This window comes from Plasmodium malariae, assembly GCF_900090045.1.
Source record: "Plasmodium malariae genome assembly, chromosome: 11".
NCBI classification, from domain to species: Eukaryota; Apicomplexa; class Aconoidasida; order Haemosporida; family Plasmodiidae; genus Plasmodium; species Plasmodium malariae.
This window is the reverse complement of record NC_041785.1, coordinates 235,967-257,221: the sequence shown is the minus strand read 5'-3', so window position 1 is coordinate 257,221 and position 21,255 is coordinate 235,967. Positions and strand designations below refer to the sequence as shown.

General features: G+C 18.5%; 4 protein-coding genes and 2 pseudogenes across 4 annotated transcripts, besides 2 other annotated features; all 6 read left to right on the top strand.

The window, feature by feature from the left end:
- PmUG01_11014300 (Plasmodium exported protein, unknown function) lies at nucleotides 1–927 on the top strand (the record flags this gene model as incomplete). Its single annotated transcript, XM_029005786.1, has 2 exons — nucleotides 1–87; nucleotides 259–927. 2 exons carry the CDS (start codon nucleotides 1–3, stop codon nucleotides 925–927), a joined length of 756 nt encoding a protein of 251 aa, XP_028862341.1.
- Nucleotides 928–2,745: 1,818 nt separating this feature from the next.
- PmUG01_11014200 (Plasmodium exported protein, unknown function) lies at nucleotides 2,746–3,621 on the top strand (the record flags this gene model as incomplete). Its single annotated transcript, XM_029005785.1, has 2 exons — nucleotides 2,746–2,832; nucleotides 2,971–3,621. The coding sequence occupies 2 exons, from the start codon at nucleotides 2,746–2,748 to the stop codon at nucleotides 3,619–3,621; spliced, it is 738 nt and encodes a 245-aa protein (XP_028862340.1).
- Nucleotides 3,622–6,704: 3,083 nt separating this feature from the next.
- On the top strand, nucleotides 6,705–7,665 carry PmUG01_11014100 (annotated as a pseudogene).
- Nucleotides 6,705–7,665: a sequence feature (fam-l protein, pseudogene).
- A 2,574-nt stretch (nucleotides 7,666–10,239) lies between these two features.
- PmUG01_11014000 lies at nucleotides 10,240–11,082 on the top strand (annotated as a pseudogene).
- Nucleotides 10,240–11,082: a sequence feature (fam-m protein, pseudogene).
- Nucleotides 11,083–13,426: 2,344 nt separating this feature from the next.
- PmUG01_11013900 (fam-l protein) lies at nucleotides 13,427–14,394 on the top strand (the record flags this gene model as incomplete). Its single annotated transcript, XM_029005784.1, has 2 exons — nucleotides 13,427–13,513; nucleotides 13,636–14,394. The coding sequence occupies 2 exons, from the start codon at nucleotides 13,427–13,429 to the stop codon at nucleotides 14,392–14,394; spliced, it is 846 nt and encodes a 281-aa protein (XP_028862339.1).
- A 5,202-nt stretch (nucleotides 14,395–19,596) lies between these two features.
- On the top strand, nucleotides 19,597–20,947 carry PmUG01_11013800 (PIR protein; the record flags this gene model as incomplete). The annotated part of the gene is made up of 3 exons (XM_029005783.1): nucleotides 19,597–19,617; nucleotides 19,822–20,688; nucleotides 20,804–20,947. 3 exons carry the CDS (start codon nucleotides 19,597–19,599, stop codon nucleotides 20,945–20,947), a joined length of 1,032 nt encoding a protein of 343 aa, XP_028862338.1.
- Between the last annotated feature and the right edge of the window lie 308 nt (nucleotides 20,948–21,255).

Sequence of the window (21,255 nt, the reverse complement as noted above, 5' to 3'; positions counted from 1 at the left end):
ATGTATGTAAAAATGATATTTTTTATTTCAGTTAAAACTATTATATTTATGTATTTCATTTGGATGTATTCATATTTCTGTAATAAGGTATAATTATAATAATGAAGTAAATTTTCTTTATATTTTTTGCTCATTCGTGTTATATATACATATATAAATAATATATATATATATATATATTTAGAACAAAAAATTGTTTGTATGCGTAGATAAATATATCACATTTTAAAAAATAAAAATGTTTTATTTTATTTTTAGTATAACTTTGATAAAATATTAGATATAAAAAATATTGAGAATATAGCACTATATGCAAGAAATTATAGATTATTATCTAAATTTAAGAAAAAAAAGAAAAAAGTATCATTAGCACATAACTTACGTAGAAATGGATATTACTATATGAGAAATAAAGAAAGTAATTGTGAAATAGAAAATTATGATAACAATTGTAAAACAGAATACTATGAAAAATTTAAATCTAAAAATAAAAGTAATTCAAGAGTTGAGGCAACAAAATTATTGAAGAAGAAAATATGCGTATTATGTAAACCATTTGTTAAATTAGATAATATGTTCGAAAAGTTAATTTATGGAGGATTTGCTGCTATATATAAATACAGAAAATGTACAGATTCTATACAGAAAAAGAGTTTAAAATGTTCAGCTTGTAAGAGTGCGGTTTTAACTTTTGCTGTACCGTCAATATGTTTTTTTACAGTACTTTCATTACTTTTGTTAGTTTGTCCTCCGCTAGGTAAACTAGTATTGGGGGAAAATAGTCAATATTTTCATGACTTTATGACAAAATGTGGAATCCAAGCTTTTTTATTGTCGTTATTTATATTAAGTATCACTGTGGTAATTTATATACTGGTAAAATTTATAAATTATGTAATAGAAATAGGAGATGAAATAGAAAACTAATTATAATGAATACATGGCTTTCAGAAAAATTATACTTTTTTGTAAATAGTCAAGATTTACTTTTCTCTTGATGAAATTATGCATTAACATTTTTTTTTTGTTTTGTATACATGATAATATTTTACAAGCTAGATAGCGTTCATTTATACATAACTATAAAAATATACATATATATTTTTTATACCAATTATAGTGTTTTAGTACTTTTGTTCCCATAATAATGTATTCTTTTGAAGTAATTTAATACTTTCTTTTGGTGTGTATATATAAATGTATATACATATGAAAGCATGAAATAAAAAAATTATTATCTTATTTTTTGAAATGCTCCAAAGTAATATGTGTTATATAATATATTAAAAATTATTATAATTCCGTTTTCTTATTTTCAATTAATTATTTCTTAGAACAGTAATTTAATTTGATATATTAGTACTAACTAATTATTTATAATTAAAATAATTTATTTAATATATAATATTTTTATAGTTAACTCAAGTTGCCAAATGCAACAAACGAGGATGAATAAAAATATTGGGATATTAGTTTTTCTTCATTTGTCGGTAATATTAATAAAAAAACTATGTTACTTAACTTAAAATTGTTTCATAAAAGTTATAATTTAATATATGAATCCAGGGAGAAATTATTTATAAAGCACAAGGTATAAATACGGAGTTCTTTCTCTGTTAAAATTCAAAGTAAAAATTAATAATTCAAAGATATTCTAAAATATTATTATATTGTTTTATTTACATTTTATCCCTTAAAATTGAATAAAGAAAATATTTTTCTTTCAAATTTATAATGTAAAATTATATTATGGTGAAATTTTTTTTAATTTTCTAATTCGTAAAAATATTTTTCCTTAAATTTACTTTTATATTTTTCTTTTCTCTTATTTTTTTTAATGTACTATTTCCATATAACTTATAAATTTGTAATTCATTAATAGGAAATAAATAATTATATAATTAAATGAACTATTAAATATTGTGCATTCTATTTTAATGATAATAAATAACATATATTTTTTAAAATTATATAAAAATTATTATGTGATACGTATAGTAATATGATATAAAACTACAAAACTATAATTTGGAGTTTATTTTCTAAATACAAAATTTAGTATGTTAATTCAATCTTCCAATAAATATTCTACAATAAAATTATATAAACGCACTATAGATTCAAGTATATATAAGGCGCAGCCTTATAATTTTTACAATAATAAAAATATATAGTTCTTTTTTTTTCCAACATATTACACGAATTAAATTATATATAATAATTTAGAGTTTTTTAATAAGTACAAGAAACTATGTATATTTACAAGAACATAGATACTTCAATTGTTATATTCCTAATGTATATTAATGTAATCATTTATATAGAAGTTTGTTTATATTTTAAATGCAAAACAAAAATTTTAAGAATCAGAGAAGCCATTTTATTTTATTTTTTGAAGATTATTAATAGAAGAAATTTATATTTTTTCCTTTAGATAAAAAAGAAGAATGTATATTTATATTTATTGGTTTATTAATGAAATTAGCTCTACCGAAGTCATTTTAATTGAAGTTTTTTTATAAATAAATTCTTTCTAAATATTTCGTAAAGAATTTATATTGTTGAATTTTCTGTTATATTATTTATATTTGTGTTTTGCTTAAACAATTTAATACTATGTAAGAAAAAGTAATATAAAAAAATAAAATAACAGATGAAAGAAGATTATTTTTCATCTCTATTTCCCCAATATACGACCTATTTTTTTTTATAAATAAATACATTATAATATTAAATATTGACAAAATGAAAGGGAATATTAAATATTTTATTTTAGTTAAAACTACAATATTTATCATTTTTAATTTCATCTACTCTTATATTTATAATTTGGTACCACATTTACATGCCAGATAATTTGCTTTATATTTTTTTTATTTGATATTATATATATTTAAAAGAAAATTTTTTTTAATTGTAAATTAATATCTCATATTATACACAACATGAATATTTTTTTTTTCTTTGTAGTGTAATTCTGATGAATATTTATACGATAGAAACTGTGAATGTATCATATTAAATTCAAGAAATAATAGAATATTATCAGAAGATAAGAATAAAACAATCAAGTTGGGATACAAACATAAATTACATCTAAACAAAAATGATTATTTAAAAAATAAAAAATACTCTGCTGAATCAGATTGCAGTGGAAGAAGCGTATCTAAAAAAAAATATAATTCAAAATTTGCAGCCAAATCATTAGTTAAAAAATGTACGTCTGTTATATGTAAACCATATACAACAATATATACTTTTTTTGAAAAACTATTATATAGGGTATTTTGTATTATATATAAATATAGGAAAAGTAGAGATCCTTCTCAGAAAAAAAGTTTAAAACGTTCTGTATTTATAAGTACAGCTTTGATATTTGTTCTACCAGTAATACTTTTTTTAACAGCATCTGTAATATATATTTTAGATCAATTTTTCTCCCAAACTTGGAAGGATCTTATTCCACTTAATGGAACAGACAATTTTTTATATTATCTACGTGAAAATGCAAAGTTCATTGCATTATCAACATCTATATTAAGTGTTTCAATGGTTATTTTTATTCTCGTAAAATTCTTAAAATATGTAATTGAAGTAAATAAAAATGAACTTAAATCTTAGTTATAATGAATACATATCTTTAAGAAAAAGATTTTTTCATTTATCTATTGAAAATATTCTTTGTGATTAAGAAAATTATATGCTTAAACTAATCTCTTATATAAATAAAAATATTATTATTCAATCTAGATTATATATAAATATAAATTGATGCACAAGTGTAAGAAACAAAAATTTTATTTATGTAATAAATATCTATAATAGTTTTTTTTTTATATTGTTGTTCATCTTATGGTGTTTTTATATAATGTCATATAATACTCTGGGTTAAAATATATATACATATATAAAAATATCTTGTGCTTCATTAAAATTCGAAATTGATATTTCTTAATATTCGCTATATAATTTCTTTTATATAGAAAATTATATTTTACAAGTTTTAAGTAAATAAATATTACAATAAATAAATATTCATTTAATTTAATATATTAAATTTGAATTACTACAACTTTAATTATGGAATGAAGCAATTAATATATTTAACAGTCATGCATTTTATGTTTTTTTTTTTTTAAGTTTACCATTATTTGATGATTTTTTAAGATCTAATTTTTAAGTTTTACTTTTAGATTATATATGGAAATCTGTTGTTCAGTTAATAAAATTCAAATCCTTTTTTTTTTTTATTTATGAGTAAGTTTAATTAAAATAAAAGTTAACTTATAAACTTTATAAAAAAAAAATTATTAAAGGATACATATATTTTAAAATTTCTTTTGTTTATGGATATAGTTATTGGTTCTTTCGTTTTTTTTTAAATAGTTTAGAAATAAAATTTAAATATGTACTATAATAATTTAAGTTTTAAGAATGATCTATGAACAGCACATTATCAATTTAGTTTTCATAAAGCATTATAATTAAATGAAGTAATCAAAGCATATAAATCACTTTATTAAATTACGTAATTGTTAAATATAAATCTGCTTTGTAAACATTACTTAAATATAAAAAAAGGAAATTTTACATATTTGTTTTTGAAAATATATTGTGAACAAAATATTAAATTAAGGTTAGTATAATATTAGATAGTATTATAGAACAATTACACTTTTTCTCTCTAAAAGAATAACTAACTTAATAAAAATAAATCATATATTAATAAAAATCATTTAACCATTAAATAAAAAGTAAATAATTTTTAATTATAAATGCATTTATTCTAGTAATCTAATTATATAAGGATAATTATTTATACATTTGTGTTACTTGATGTTTTTGCTATATATATTCGTTTACCTCATCAATAAGAACTTATGCGCAAAAGTATATAGGATTTATATTAATAACTAAATGTGTTTTGGAAATTTGTAATACACCTCTATTTAATAATATAATATTAAGTAAAATAAAAACAATTTTATACATATAGGTTAGTTCATATAAAGGTTATTGTACTTCTATTAGTGCTAAATGAGTTAATATACATTTATTCATATATTAATATATTTTTATAAATTTTTTAATAAAATAAGATTATATTACTTCTTTTAGAATTGAGTATATTTACACGTATTCTATTGTATCAAACGATAATATTTTAAAAGTATTCTTCCATGAATTCTATCTGAAACCTGAATTAATATAAACATTTGATTTATTAATCTATCAGTATATACAATTGAAATAATATTCCTTATCCCATGGAAAATATAAAAGAAATCCATTTTAAGGAAATGTTTAGTTGATCATAAATATCTTGAGATATATATCTGGAAACACGTGCACAAAAAAAATGGGCGCCTTATTAATAAAAATTTTAAGGTTTTCTAATTTTTATTTTCTTAGTTCATATTAAAAATATGATATTATATTAAATTATATTATTTTATTTAAATTATTTGTATACTTATTTAAGAGTTTGTATATCTGTTAATATTATTTTGTAGAAAATCTTAAAAATTTATGTTTGCAATTATAATTTATATTAGTTACAGACGTAGGAAATTATTAATTTTTTTATTATAACGTTTTAGGAATAAATGAAACAATAGTAACATATATTCTTGTTACACTCATGTAATTTTTGTTTTATTTCTACTTAATATAAATTTTTTTAAATTATTTAATTAAATGTATTCACATCAAAAAAGGAAAACATGCCTATACATGGCAGAAAGGACATACATATTAAGGAAATTTTATTATTATGATATTAGTACATTCTAGACAGGGAAAAATTTTTTTTTTTCTATATTAATATTTTTTATAAAAATTTATATATAATTAAAAAAAAAAAATACTTAATAGAAGAATTTATGATCATTTCATTTTCAAATAATAGTAAAAATTAACATTAATTAAAAATCATACTTTTCAGCAATTATTATACAAAAATAAATTATTATAATTTACTTACTGTTTAGAAAAATATTTTTCCATAGGTTATTTATTATGTTATAAATTGTAAATTTTAAAGATATAATATAAGATAAAAAGTTCATATATTTAATTAGTACTTAATTATTTCGTTATAATTAATATATCATAAAAAGTTTTTTTTTTCGTTTAATATTACAAATATTATATTTTTATAATATTTGATATATTTTAGCAACAATAACCTGTTTTTCAAAATTGGAATGTTAATGAAATTAGAAATATCAATAGGAATACATCATTAAAATTAGCAGTTATTCTCTTAATAAACATTACAGTGTATTATATATATTCTCTACTTTCTTTATTCCATAAAAGCACATTATGTAGATATAGAACAAAATGGAATGTATATTTTGTTTATTTTATTTTTAAAAAATTTAATAAAGAATAATATAATTACTCTGCCACATTAAATAATTTTTATATAAATTTAGAATATTTACTAATAAATTCAATTTATATTATTTTAAATTTATTTTTTTTATAAATAACATTATGATAAAAACACTGTAGTTCATTTGTATTTTATTTTTCCTTGTTTCTATTGTAAAAAATGTTATAGTATATACATATTTTCATTTTACGAAAAAATAATAGAAACATTAAACAAAAAATAATAGTGTCTTTTATCATTATCAAATATTTAATTATTGTTAATTTTATCCTCTTATTATATTACCGTTTCAAACTTCTATAACATGGAACTAACAATTAAGTCAATATTATTTATTAAAATTTCTACGTTTATTCTTTTAAGTTAGATATGTCATTTGTGCACGTATATGGTATGATAAATTTAATTAAGTATATATATATTTACTATGTTTTTTGTGTTTTATTTATGTTAGTACTTTTTTTTAGTATGTATTTATTCATTTTATTAAATGAAAATTTTTTTTTTTGTTTTTTCAGATTATGCATATTAAATCTTTGGTTAAATTCTACAATAATCGTAAAAAATTATGCATAAGAAATTATAGTTTACTGGTAAAATATAAGATGTATATGGATTCAGTTATTTTATTTTTAAAAGAAGAAATACTAAATGGAGTAAACTACAAAATTGATATATCTTATTATGAAAAATTTGTCGCAAGCAAAAAGAAACAATCTAATGAAAGATTACTAAGAAATGCAAAAGGATATAAAAAAATATGAAAGATAAATTTTGTATATTTGAAACAAAAAATATGTTCTCATTTAGAAAAAAAAAATATTCAAAGAACTTGATTTTAAGAATTTTCATAAAAACAAGACAGTTAGGGATAAGCTTAACAAAAAAATATTGCGTAAAAAATACGGATTAATATTTTTTTTACCTTTATCATTATTATTGTTGTTAACTGTATCAATCATATTAGATTATTCGCGTGGGTTGGGACTTGTAAGGAGGTTATTAAGGATAGTGAAGAAATTCTATGAAGGTAACGGTTGTCGAAGAATTTTGGGTTAAAATTTAATGAAAACGTCCACTTTTTATGTGATTTTCAAGGTTGTTGATAGTAGTAGTGAGGATTTAAAATTATATATAACAAGTTTATTTTGGACGTTAATATACTGTACATTCTTTCTTACGTTAGGCGATGCAGTTATATTAAGAATTGTATTTACCATAAAAAAGTAAAAAACTATAAAAAAATTGAGTTCACGAAACAATAAAACAGACACTAAGGAGTATGTTTCTTACAGTACATAGTCTTTAACAATAAGTAATATTAATGATATATTTTGTTATATAATTATTAGAAACATATATAGTTGGATAAATTTTATATATACACATGCATATACGTGTTTTTTTTTATGGATAATTTTAGTAAATATTGTTTTTGAATTTTCTATGAAATTCAATGCTATAATATTCATAAAAATGTATTTTCAAGTATATTTTCATTTTAATTAAATAGTAAAGACTAATGTATTTATTTTTGTTTTTATATATTTTTTCATAAAAAAAATATATGTGTTAGATTATATATATAACATGACAATCCTTATAGTTTAAATAAAGTCTTGTGGTCATGTACCACTGATCTATGAAAAATAACATTTTTTATATATTATATTGTTTCAGTAAAAAATAATTATTTGTTGAATACAAAAAATAAATCATTAGTTTTAATATTAAAAGTTAATATGTCTTTTTTTATACGTAATAAATGTGAGTGAATATATTTTGTTCCGTTGTAATGTATGTACATACATATAAATGGAAACATGTCTTTTACTACAGTAAAAACTGAATATTTATTATATAAAATAAATTTATGAGAAATATGTTAAAAAGAATAATTATTATGAAAAGCTTCCTAATATAATATTAGTTTTTTTTTAACTATATAATTGTGAAGTTATTAATATGTAATAAAAAAATATCGTCATGAAATATAAATTATTTATAAATGCATAGTAACTTATGGATTATCTACCTTTACATCTGATTGAAGAATAAAAGACATTTATTATTTTGCATAATTTTGGTGTTAATTCTCTTTTGCAAAAATGAAATAAATATATATCAAAAGGGATTTTAGATGTAATTAAACAATGTATTTTTTTTTTATTATTACATTACTAAAAAATTAATTTAGTTTATTAAATATTAATATATATTAAAAGGCAATATCTATAAAAATTTTTTTTTTTATGTAATTGTAAAATTTTACATATGTGAATATACATATAAAAAACTAAATCATCTTTGGAGATAATGAAAATAAATATATATCTTATACAATATATTCATTATATATAGGTATTTATTTTAATATTTATGGAATATTTTATGGTTGTCTATATATATTAATTAAAGATATAAAGGTACTTTAAAAATACATAAAAATTCGTATGCTTTATTTTGACTAGTACTAATAATTCCATATTTGTACTTTTCATTTTTTAATTAAAAGTAAAAAGGGAAATTTTTTTAATATATATTTCATAAACATATTTTAAGTTTTATATATATTATCTAAGCTATTGCTAGGGATTAGTTGATATTTATTAATGTAATTTTAGTTTTTCGTGTAAATGTATGAATTATATTTTTAACATTGTTGGTCACTATGTTGTTCCAATACGAAAGAGGATTTCGACATTAATTATATTATTATTTTGATTACATAATGATTAAGATAATAATATTTATATAACAAATTTTTAAATTTGTACAAAAACATAAAATGATAAGCAAGGAAATAAGCATTTTTATTTTTTATATAAATAAATATATACTTTATAAATTTGAGATTATTAAGATTTTAATATATTTATAGAACAACTCTGTATATTGTTTATTTCTAATTTTTATTATATATCTTATAGGAATATATATTTAATTAAAAAATAATAAAACAGATAAATTTACAAAATTTTCCGCAAAAATTAGCGATGTATATTATTCTTCCCAAATATTATAACTTTCAAAATATATATTACAAGAATGAGAGAATGTTCTTTATTTAATTATAAAATTTATATTTATTAATAGATTATGTTCTATTATATGAATGCGAATATTTAAATATATTATAAAAAGTAGAAGAATGCACGTGTTGTATATACTATAAAACAGGAATTTGCAAAAAACAAATATGTTTTTATTTATTATTACTATTATTATATTGTTATTACACTTAACTTCATTTAACAACAATAATTAGTTTTTCAAAAATATAATTCATATAAAATTAAAATTATTAACAGGAAAATATCTCTGAAAATAGTTATAAATATATCAATATATCGAAAAATATGTTAACTATGTATTATACATTTTTTCTCTATATATTACATATTCCATTGTAAACACTATAAAAATATTAAGAAATTCAATTTTTTTTTTTTTTTTTATTTTATTATTAAAAAGTTTAATGAAAATATAATATATTTAATGTAAAATGATAAATTGTATATTTTGAGTATTTATGAATGTATTTAAATTATTTTATTTTATAGAATTTTTGTTTTTCTTTTTTTAAAAATTTCTAATATATAAATTATATAAATCATTACTTAATGTTATTTTTTTTTTTCATTGTTGAGAGATACATTATATATATTTTATTTCGTTTTAATGAAGAAATAAAAAATAATTTTAAAATCAAATATAGTATTTCTTATTATTAGAGCTATATTATATTTTTATTTTTTTGTTTTCTTAATATATGAGAATATTTAAAATTTTATATCTTGAAAAAAGGAATTAAATTACTTTTTTTTATTAAATTTTCTATGTTTATGTTTTTTCATTGGGTATGCCATTTTCACAATGCTATGGTATGATAAATTTATTGGAGTATATATGGTTTACTCATATATTCTTTGTTTTATTTATAATAATAATATTATTTTTCTTACGATTATGTTATTAATTCTATTAATAATATAAGATGAACTTTTATTTTTAGAGCTTGTTTAACAAATATTTGGGTGACTACTTCAAATTTGATAGAAAATTAGACGCACGAAATTGCTGATTACCAGCAAAATACAAGAAGAATAAGTATTCAAACCTTGTATCAGTAAATGAAGATATAGGATATAACAGAGATGACGAAACATAATATGTGTATAATAATGAAAAAGTGTTAGGAAAAAAAAAAAAAAAGAAACAATATAATTGTTGTCTGTTAAAGAAGGCATAATACATTAAGGATATTATCGATTATAATAATGCATTGTTTGATGGAAATCATTTCCATTTTGAAAAAAAATATATACCAAAAAGAGATTTTGATAATTATCTAGAAAAAAAAAAGAAAAATTTGCTACATAGCTTTAAAAAAAATAAAATTTAAAAGTTAGAGATATGGAGTTGCTCTATTTTTTATTTTTCTTATGTTGGAAGTAGAACATATTATAGGAGATATTTATGATTTGGGGAAAGGAACAATAAAAAAAATTAAAGAAGCATTACAGTTGAGTATTGAAATTCCAAAAAGTTTAGATACGTATACTTGGGCATTATTGTATCTCGTAGATATTGTTATATTTTCAATTCTAATTATAATAGCAATTCGTAATATCTTAAAAAATAACGAAAAATATAATAAAATTAAGTTGATGAATGAATAAATAAATGATAAGTAATATTTTTTTTTCTGTAAAATTTCCTTTAATATTATTATTGTAATATCTATAATACGTTTAAGGATATACTTAGTAAACGTAGTTATAATTTCTTGTGCTTTTTAAGTGCATTCACATATAAGTTATATTTTTCATACACAACAATAAAAAAAGGTGCTCCTCTTTTTTTCTTAAATTTGAATGTTTTATTATTTTTATATATGAATGTTAAAGCATACATCATTTAAAATAACTATTATAGCCTAATATATATATTTATGTATTTAAATAGATTTTTAAAAAAAATTATTTCTGTACGTTAAAATAAATATATATTATATAATAGTTCACACAATTTTATTCATGTGTTTTGGAATTTTATGTATGAATTATATGAAATGGTACTTTTCGTTTTTTCTGTTCTTTCTGACAAAAATGAGTATTTTTTCACATTTGGGAAAATGTGCTCTTAGATTTAAATTAGAAATAAATGTCTTTTTTTGTATTCGAAGAAAAATAATGAACATATTTTGTTATACTGATAAGTGTATGTATATATTTTTTTTACTAAGTAAAAAATTTTTATTTATTCTATTAAATGTTTTTTATGTGATTTACATTATTAGAAGTTATTATTGTAAAAACTCTTTCAATATATTTTTATTTTTATTTGTGAATTATGTAAAATTGAACTTGTATTTATATAATAAAAAATATATCCTTATTATGTATATATAATTTATAATTATGAAGAAATAGATATAATATCTTTACAATTAATTAAAGAGTTAAATACATCCTCTATATTGTTAATGTTTTAACTATATTGTTGTTTCTCTTTTGGAAAATTAAATTAAATATAGTATATATTAAAAATTTCTAAATAAATAAACTATATATTTTTGCTATATTTTATGGTTTCTTGTAATTATATTGATAATATTATTTTGAATATTTATAATAATTTATATAGTTCTTTTTTAACATTATTAATATTTTAAAGTTTATAATGCGGATTTTTTACAAAATAATAAGAAGAAAAATTTTCTTTTTTAATATATAATTCTTAAAGAGAGATTTATGAATAGAGTTAGGTTTTTTTTTATTTTTATTCATTATTCAGTATTGATTACGCTAATTTTAGTTTTAGTTGTAGGTATAATTACCTTATTATTAATGTTGTGTATTATTATATTGTTACAATAAATAAGAGTATACGTACCATAGTAGTTCTATTATTATATTTACATAAAGGTTAATTTAAAATGATTTTATAACCATTACATAAATGTTTATGATATAATAAATTTATAAGTAAAGCAAATATGAATTTTTATTGACAAAAAATTTGAGAGATAAATAATTGCTGTAATTTTATTCTAATAACAACACCTTTAATGGAATAATTTCTGTATACTTTATTTATTTTATTCGTATATATTTTTTTTATTATATTTCTTCTATATTAATGTATTTAGTTTAAAAAAAAACTTAAGCAGGAAAATTTTAAAACGTTTAATAGAAATATTGATATGAATTAAAGTTAATTAAAAACTGTAATTTTCATAGATGCTTATACAAAGATGAAATTTTATATTATATTTACCATAAAAATATACATAGTTTTATATATTTGATCGTATGATATAAATGCTAATCATTAAATATATTATATACCATGATACAATGAGAAAACTATAATTAATATATAATGCAATGTTATACTAAAATTTGTTTTCTTCATTTATCACTGCTATTATAATATTATTTTAATAATTAATATTTTATTAAAAAAAATAGATTTTTTCAAAATATAATATTTATAAAATTAGCCTTAATAGAAAAATATAGCTGAAATTAGTTTTTATTGTTATAGTATATGGAAAGAAGTATTATCTATAATCTATATTTTCTATATTATGTACATTCTGCAATTTATTTATTCTATATTCTAGCTAAGCTAAATATTAAGAAATATTGAAAAAAATTACTTTTTTATTTTTTTATTTTTTTTAAAAAGGTTAATAAAAAAAATTATTTTACTTCTATAATGCATTAAGTTGTATTTTTTGAATATTTATGTAACAGTACAAATTATTTTATTTAAATGAAATTGGTTTTTTAAAAATAAAATTAACATAGAAACCTCATAATATGTGTTAAAAGTTACATTACTTGATCGATGTTGTAAAACGTATTATAACTGTATATATATTATTTATTTTTTACAAAAGTACAGTAATGAAAAAGAAATAAAATAAATAATTTCAGTGTGCCTTATCATCTATAAATATTATATTATTTTAATTTAGTTTTTACTGAATGTATTACAATGTTAAAAAAATATATCATGCAACAAAAAATTAAGTTACTTTTATTTATTAAAATTTCTGAGTTTATGCTTATATCATGGATATTCCATTTTAATAATGATATAGTACGATAATATTATTTGGATATATTTGGATTATTACCATTTTTTATGTTTTATTTTTTCTTATTACAATTTTTATCATTAAGTAATTGTTTAAGTATCAAATAATTATTTTGTTTTTTTAGAGTATAATTAAGAAACCTGTGGATGAGAACTACAATATAGGTAAAAAATTAGATGCAAGAAAATATAGGATACTAGTGAAATATAAACAGGATGAGGACTCAAGTATTTTATATTTTAAAGAAGTTATACCAAATTATGCATCGAACGAAAAAAAAGATATATCTAATTATGAAAAAAATACTACAGAAAAAAAAGAACAGTCAAATAAAAGTTCATACGTGAGTTCGGGATTAAACAAAGAACATATAAAAAATAAATCGTGTATGTTTGAAACAAAAATATATTCCCATATGGAAAAAAAAATATTTAAAGAACTTGATTATATGGATTTTCTTCAAAACAACAGAACTATTAGTGACAAGTTTTTCAGAAGTGTAGCATTTAAAAAATACAGAGTACGAATTATTTTACCTTTATTCGTGTTCATATTATTATTAACCTACCTAATATTAGATTTTTCTTGTGGATATGGGCTTGTAGGTTGCATATTAGCCGTGTTGAAAGAAACACTTGGATCTGGGTGGTCTGCGCCTTTACGTTCTTTTCTGGGAAAACTCCATTTAGATTTCTTATGGCCAACAGTGAATATAGGAGGAAGTCAAGGAAGAAAAACGTGGACGTTTATGACTAAACCTTTTCTACTCTATATAATTTATTTTCTACCTTTGTTAATATTAGGTGTCATACTTATATTAGGGGTTGTTTACTACCATAGAAAAGTTAAAAAATATCAAAAAATTAAGTTCAGGAAAAGATAAAATAAATAATAAAGCATGTGTTTTATTTTGTAAACAACTTTTTAATTTGAAAAAAAAAATTGTAATATTTTTAGTAACAAACTTAATAAATATATCAATAATTGTACAAATTTTATGAGTATACTACATAAACGTGGTCAATTAAATATAAAACTGTAATAACATATGTTCTGTGTTATTTTTGCGAATTATAATTTTTAAATATTTTTCAAAAGGTATTTTGAATTATTCTTTGAGTATGGTTAACTACTATAAACTAATATATATATATATGTATATATTTTAGTATATTAGTAGATACCTATGAAAAATATATAATTATAAACTAAAATTAATACATAATTGGAAATTGATATAAATTTTTTCAAGTAGTGTGTTAATATATATATGTAATATAAAAAATGTTATTTTCTATTCTACAACTTGTTCCATGCAAAAATTATTATTTGTTAATGCATTTAAAAAAATGTATCATTTGTTTTGAATGAAAGATCAGTGTATCTTGTTTTCTATTTAATGAATTAATGTGAATGTATTATATTATATATATATATATTTACATATGAAAAATTTAATATTTATAGTATAATATAAGATTTATGAAAAATATGTTAAAAAAAATAGTAATCATAAAAAGTAATGTCAATGTAATTTTATTTTCTATAAGAAACAAATGTGGTATTATAAATATATAATAAAATAATTCCCTTAAAGCATACTAAATATTTAACAGGGTTCACTAATTTCTATATTCTATATATTTAAAATTAAATAAATTGTTAAAAACACATAAAAATTTATTATTCAGCTTAAGTTTGATTTTGTTGCGATTTGTTGTTTTATTTACAGGGAAACAATAGATTATTCAGATTTTGAATAATAATAACTAAAATATATATTATTTAAATATTTCATTCTTGGAAAAAAAAATATAGTTCATAAATATTTTATTTTACTTTATTTTATTTTATTATTTTAATACTATTATTTTTATATTTATTTTCATTATTACACTGTAAATACATTTCATAAATAGGACAATTTACTAAGAAGAACTACAGATATATGTAACAACTAAAGTTACGTATATTTATATTTTATTCGATGTTATTTTTTGTTTTTATCATTTTAGATTTGACATGAGTTATTTGAATTATATAAAAGAAAGCTCTTATTTTCATAATATATTTGAAGAAATTCATACTTATAAAACTATCTATACAATTCGGGATGCATCGATAAATATATCTAAATAAGATATATTAACATTACACTAAAATTTGATAGATATGAATAATAGCATTGATATATATATAACCAAAAACGGTATAAAAAATATTAACAATTATGAATTTTCAAATTGTTTTAAAGCAATATTTTATTAGGAATATTATTACATTTTGAGGATTTAGAGTACGCCTTATAGTGGAAAAAAGCATAATAAAACAATTAATATTGTAAAATTAAATATGATTCACCTACATTATTATGATATAGATAATAACACATATTTTGGGAATATGACGATTTTGAGGAGTATTATAAAAATCATATAACTACTGTATTATGTCTAATAAATAGAATGAAAAAATAGCATCAATCAAAGGGAAATATATGAAATCTTCATCTTATTTAGAATTATTATGATATCAATTTGCTTTATGATTATATATTTTGTGTAATATTAATAAAAATTCAATTTAAATTATTAATAGTGCATAAAAATTTGTATTATAAATTTTAATTGAAATTAGTATAATATAAATATTGCAAATACGGAAGTATACATTTTTTACTGAGTATTATTTTACACCATTTTCCATGTATATTCTCGAGTAAGTAGAAGAAAAAATATAAGGATAATCCAGAACTATATAAGATATAATTTATACATACATCAAGAGAGAAAATGTAAAATAGAAGTCTAGTTCTCACAATATGGGATGTCATTACTTATGATACTTTTAATAGGATTAAAAGGAGAAATAGTAATTAATTTGTTTTGGCTTGCATAAAATAATCGTAAGGCCAAAAGTAACAAATTTCTTACTATAAAGAAGAAATATATATAATAAGGAAACATTTGATATATAAATTATAAATCAGTAAATTAAAAAAATAATATATAGAATATTTGTATTATGATACAGTAAATGAAATATCAATTTTATAATTTAATCTATTAATGAAAAATACTTATAAGAATGATTAAAAAAACGTATAAAAATCGAAAAAAAAGAATAATATATTTTTTGTAATGTCCACATTTGTATAATACTAGTTATTTAATGAATTAAATACGGAAAATGCCTATATAAACAAAAAGGTAATATTGTGTATATGTATAGAACTAATATAATCATTATCATAATAAAATAAATGTTTATGCACCTAGCATAAGATAATGTATTGGTGCTGTTAATATATATATGAATATAAATGTTGAAGAGTACATGTTCGCACAAGATACGTTATTTGAATTGAAATGCTTAAAATAATGTGCACTTCGTATAATTAACGGTAAGAAAATTTAGTAAATTAGATCATTGAATTAAAAAAATTATAACTCAAATATTTTAATAAAATATGTTATTTATGCATGATATTCCATATTCTTATGAATTTATTAACTATATTATCTATAAAAAGCTTTCTTTCAATATTTTCATAGGATAAAAAACAAATCTTTATCAAAGAAATAATATATATATATATATACATTTTTACTTATAAAAATTGCATTATATTATTTATTTATTTTTTTTTTTTCTATAGTATTTTATCAATTTTGAAAAAATAAATAATAAATTGAATAACGTTATTATTCATTTTAGAAGGAAATAATCTTTAAATTAATACATATGTTAAATTTGAATTATTTGAACATATTACATGCATTGACATAATCCTTATACATATATATATGTAATTTGTTTTTGTAACAACATATTAAGATTTTAGTGAAAAATTAGTAATAATTTATAAATAATTATAATCACAATAAGAAATATATAATAGATTTTTACTTTATTATTAATATATGTAGGCATACACAAATATTATTTAAATTTTAGTTATGTTTTTATACTGAATACGGATATAATATATGTGAAATCCGTGTTATTTTAATTTAAGGGGCAATTTTTTTATTTAATATATTAAAAACTTGAGTTTTTTTTGAATTATATGAACATAAGAAAGGAATCGTTATTCTTTATTATATATGGAAAAATTTATAAACATTATTTTAAAAATAAAAAAAAAATTTATTTAATATAACTGTAATAATAAAATTAAAATATGTTAGTAAATTACTATATAATAGTTCTTCTTTTTTTTTTTTATAATCCCATATATATATATATATATATATATATATATATATATAATAATCATCATTACAGGTGACAACATTTATCGTGTGATATATTATTTTTGTGCTAATATGAGTTATTCATATATATTATTTTAATTTTCACAAAATATATTCATATTTAAGTTATTAATGGTAATATTATATAATATTAAAGGAAAAGTATATTATTTAAAATTCATTTAAAAATAAATTGCTGTTATGATAAAATAATATATTAATTCATAAAATATTTTTCTAAAAAAGTGCTCGAATATTAAACAATTAAAATGAGGGGAGTATTAATTAGTGCAAGAAATTACTGATACATATAATATAATGAATTATTTTACAAATGAATGATAGAATAAATATATACGTATATAAACAAACTGAATCATCAATATTTCGTGCAATTCTATGATTGTTAAGTATATCTCATTGAGAGAATTTTAAAAAAGTAAGTTTGTATCTATGGTAAAAAAAAAAGATATATCAATAAAAAATGATATATTTAAAAAATATAAATAATAAAATAAATATTAATTTTTTAATATAAGGTAATTATTATTAAATTTCATGTATTTAATGAATGGTCTCCTTGCATTATTAAAGGACATTGAAAAATGTTTATTGTTAATGATACATATTAAAATATGAAAAATACCTATTAGCATTTAAAATATATAATAGTAATAGAATACTATTTACCATATTTAATTCAAATTTTGTTTATGTTTTAATTATTATATAGAACTTATTTAAAAATACACTAAAAATGAAAAATAACCTTTATTTATATTTCTTATCGAAAGTTCATATTGTTCATCGTTTTAAAGCCTATATAGAAAAAAAAAGTGCATAAAATGTTTAAATAAGAGATATATTTATTACATTCTTTATATAGGGGTTTATGAATCAATATTAGTTATTATAACTTCTATTATAGTTCTATTATTTTTTAACATATTTGAGATTAGTAAAAAAATATACAATTAAATACCAATTTATTTAATAACATATTTATTAATATAGTCATATGTACAATTGAAAAGTTATATAATGTTAGTAATCTAATACTAATAATCAATGAATAAAATAAATGGATGAAATAAAAAGTTATTAAAAAAATATTATGAATTTCGTAGGTATATTTCGTTAGAATTACCTTTAACTATACAGGGAAGATTAATGTTACTATTTTTCATAGTTGTTATTATGAAAATAATTTTAATAACTTTATTGCATTGTGTATGTAGGATAATTATTTAAGTAAATTACGTTATTTTATGAGAAATTATAATTTAATTTTATATTCGTTAGCGTTTTTGCATTGTAATTTATGTATTACCATAATTAATATAGTGAAAACACATTCCCATGTAAGGAACATTTTCCTATTTAATATGAAAAACATTTTTATAATGTTAAAGAATTGGATTATTTATATATAATATATAATTAAAAGGATGAATATATACACAAATATATATATTTAGAAAGGGATCGTGTATTTTGAATTTGTATATAAAAAAGAACACTTACATTAAAAAAGTAAAATGTAGCAAGAATTAAAAAATATATATATAAATGAAATTTTTACAAAATTCTTTTTCACTATTTTTTAAAATCTTGTATTTATTATTAATTTTTTTCTATTACTATTATTTTTTTTTTTTTATTACTAAAATTTAGCATAACATGGGCTCGTAATCGTATTTTTATAATTTTTATATATTTTAAAATTGAGAAATATGTTCATCCAAAAAACATTCTATAATTTATAAGAAAAAAAATAAAACAAGGGTACGTATAACTTGTATTATAATTTTTTAAACATAAACACTTATATGTCCTTAAATATTATCATTGTCCTCATTGCATATAGTTTATTAACTGGGATAAACCTTAATAATGGCGGATACAGTATACATTTTTTAAAATATATTTTTATATATCTCTTTATTTTATTATAGTACAGTTTTTCGAAACAGAAACAAACATTTTATTCAAATTAAGGATTTATTTATTATAAATATATATATATATTTTTAATTTTTTTTATCAATTCTCAGTATGACGTAGGAGTTCCTCTTCCTTCTACACTTAATTATAATAATTTAAATAAGAAAAAGTCCTATGACTCCGATAGAAAATGCAATAAATTAGCTGATGATTTAAGCGAATATAAGAATGTTTTCGATTTTTGTGAGAATTTTACTGGAGTTATCGAGAATTTTGATAAATTTTCATTTGTTGGTCAATTCGATGATGATTCTTGCAAAGTTGTAAAGTTTTGGGTGTATGATCGTTTATTTAATTTACGTACTAACAATACAAATGTTAGCGATATTAACAAAATTATTAATAAGTTAAATGAAAATATTAATCTTGATAAAATTCAAAAATGTACTATATTTGATTTTAAATATTCGAAGGAAGTTTTTTATAAAATGAAAAGTTTGTATGATTATGCTACAAATTATAAGACAATCAAGGATCACCTTTATGGTAAAAATTATATATGCAATAAGAATCTGAAAGATTATATTGATAAAAATTATGAAATATATATTAATATAAAAAATAATTGTAACACTAGCGATAGAATTCACGAAGAATATTGTAAAGTGTATGAATATATTAAAGAGGTGTTTATAAATGAAGCATTACCCTTATCATGTAAAGTAAGAAACATAGAATCTGAAGCTGATGAACAAGAAGAATTTGGGGAATCCAGTAGAGAAGGAATGACCCAAACATTAGGTAGCTTAAGTCAAGGTGACAAAGAAAGATCTGTATTTAGTGGAAAATCAGAACGTGGGCACGATTCTGTATTAACTTTTGAAGACCATAAACCCTCTGTTCCAATTACAAATATTATCGTGGGAGTTATTTTTCCACTTTTGGGAATATTTTGCATTTTTTTCATATTTTATAAAGTAAATACAAATTGAAAATAAAAATAAAATACTGTATAATTATAGTGATAATTTATTTCATTATATATTCATAATTATTATAATAAAATATTATACACTTTTAAATTCTAATTAGTTTACACCCTTCAAATCTTGGTTAAGAACTCACTTATTGAAAAAAAAAATAATTCAGTATTACGAAGTTGAAGAATATATACAAAAAAATTTAAATGAGAGTTATCACACAAATGGACAACATATGCGTTATCATCCTTTATGAAATATTTAATAAAAAAATAAAAATACATAAAATTAGTTGAACCAATACATGAAATATCATTTTTCATTAAAAAAAAATGAGCTGAATTATATAATGTGCAATTAGATATTAAAAAGTATTCATGAATATAGGAAAATATTACAAGGTAACAATAAAAAATATATTGATATAAAGTATTAATATATAAATGTTATTATTGAAAGAGTTGATAAAATTAGATAAATATTTTTATACAGGTATATCAATGGAAACTAAAAAGGATACTTTTAAAGATGTGAATTTTTTAACACAAGATAATTTAACAAAAT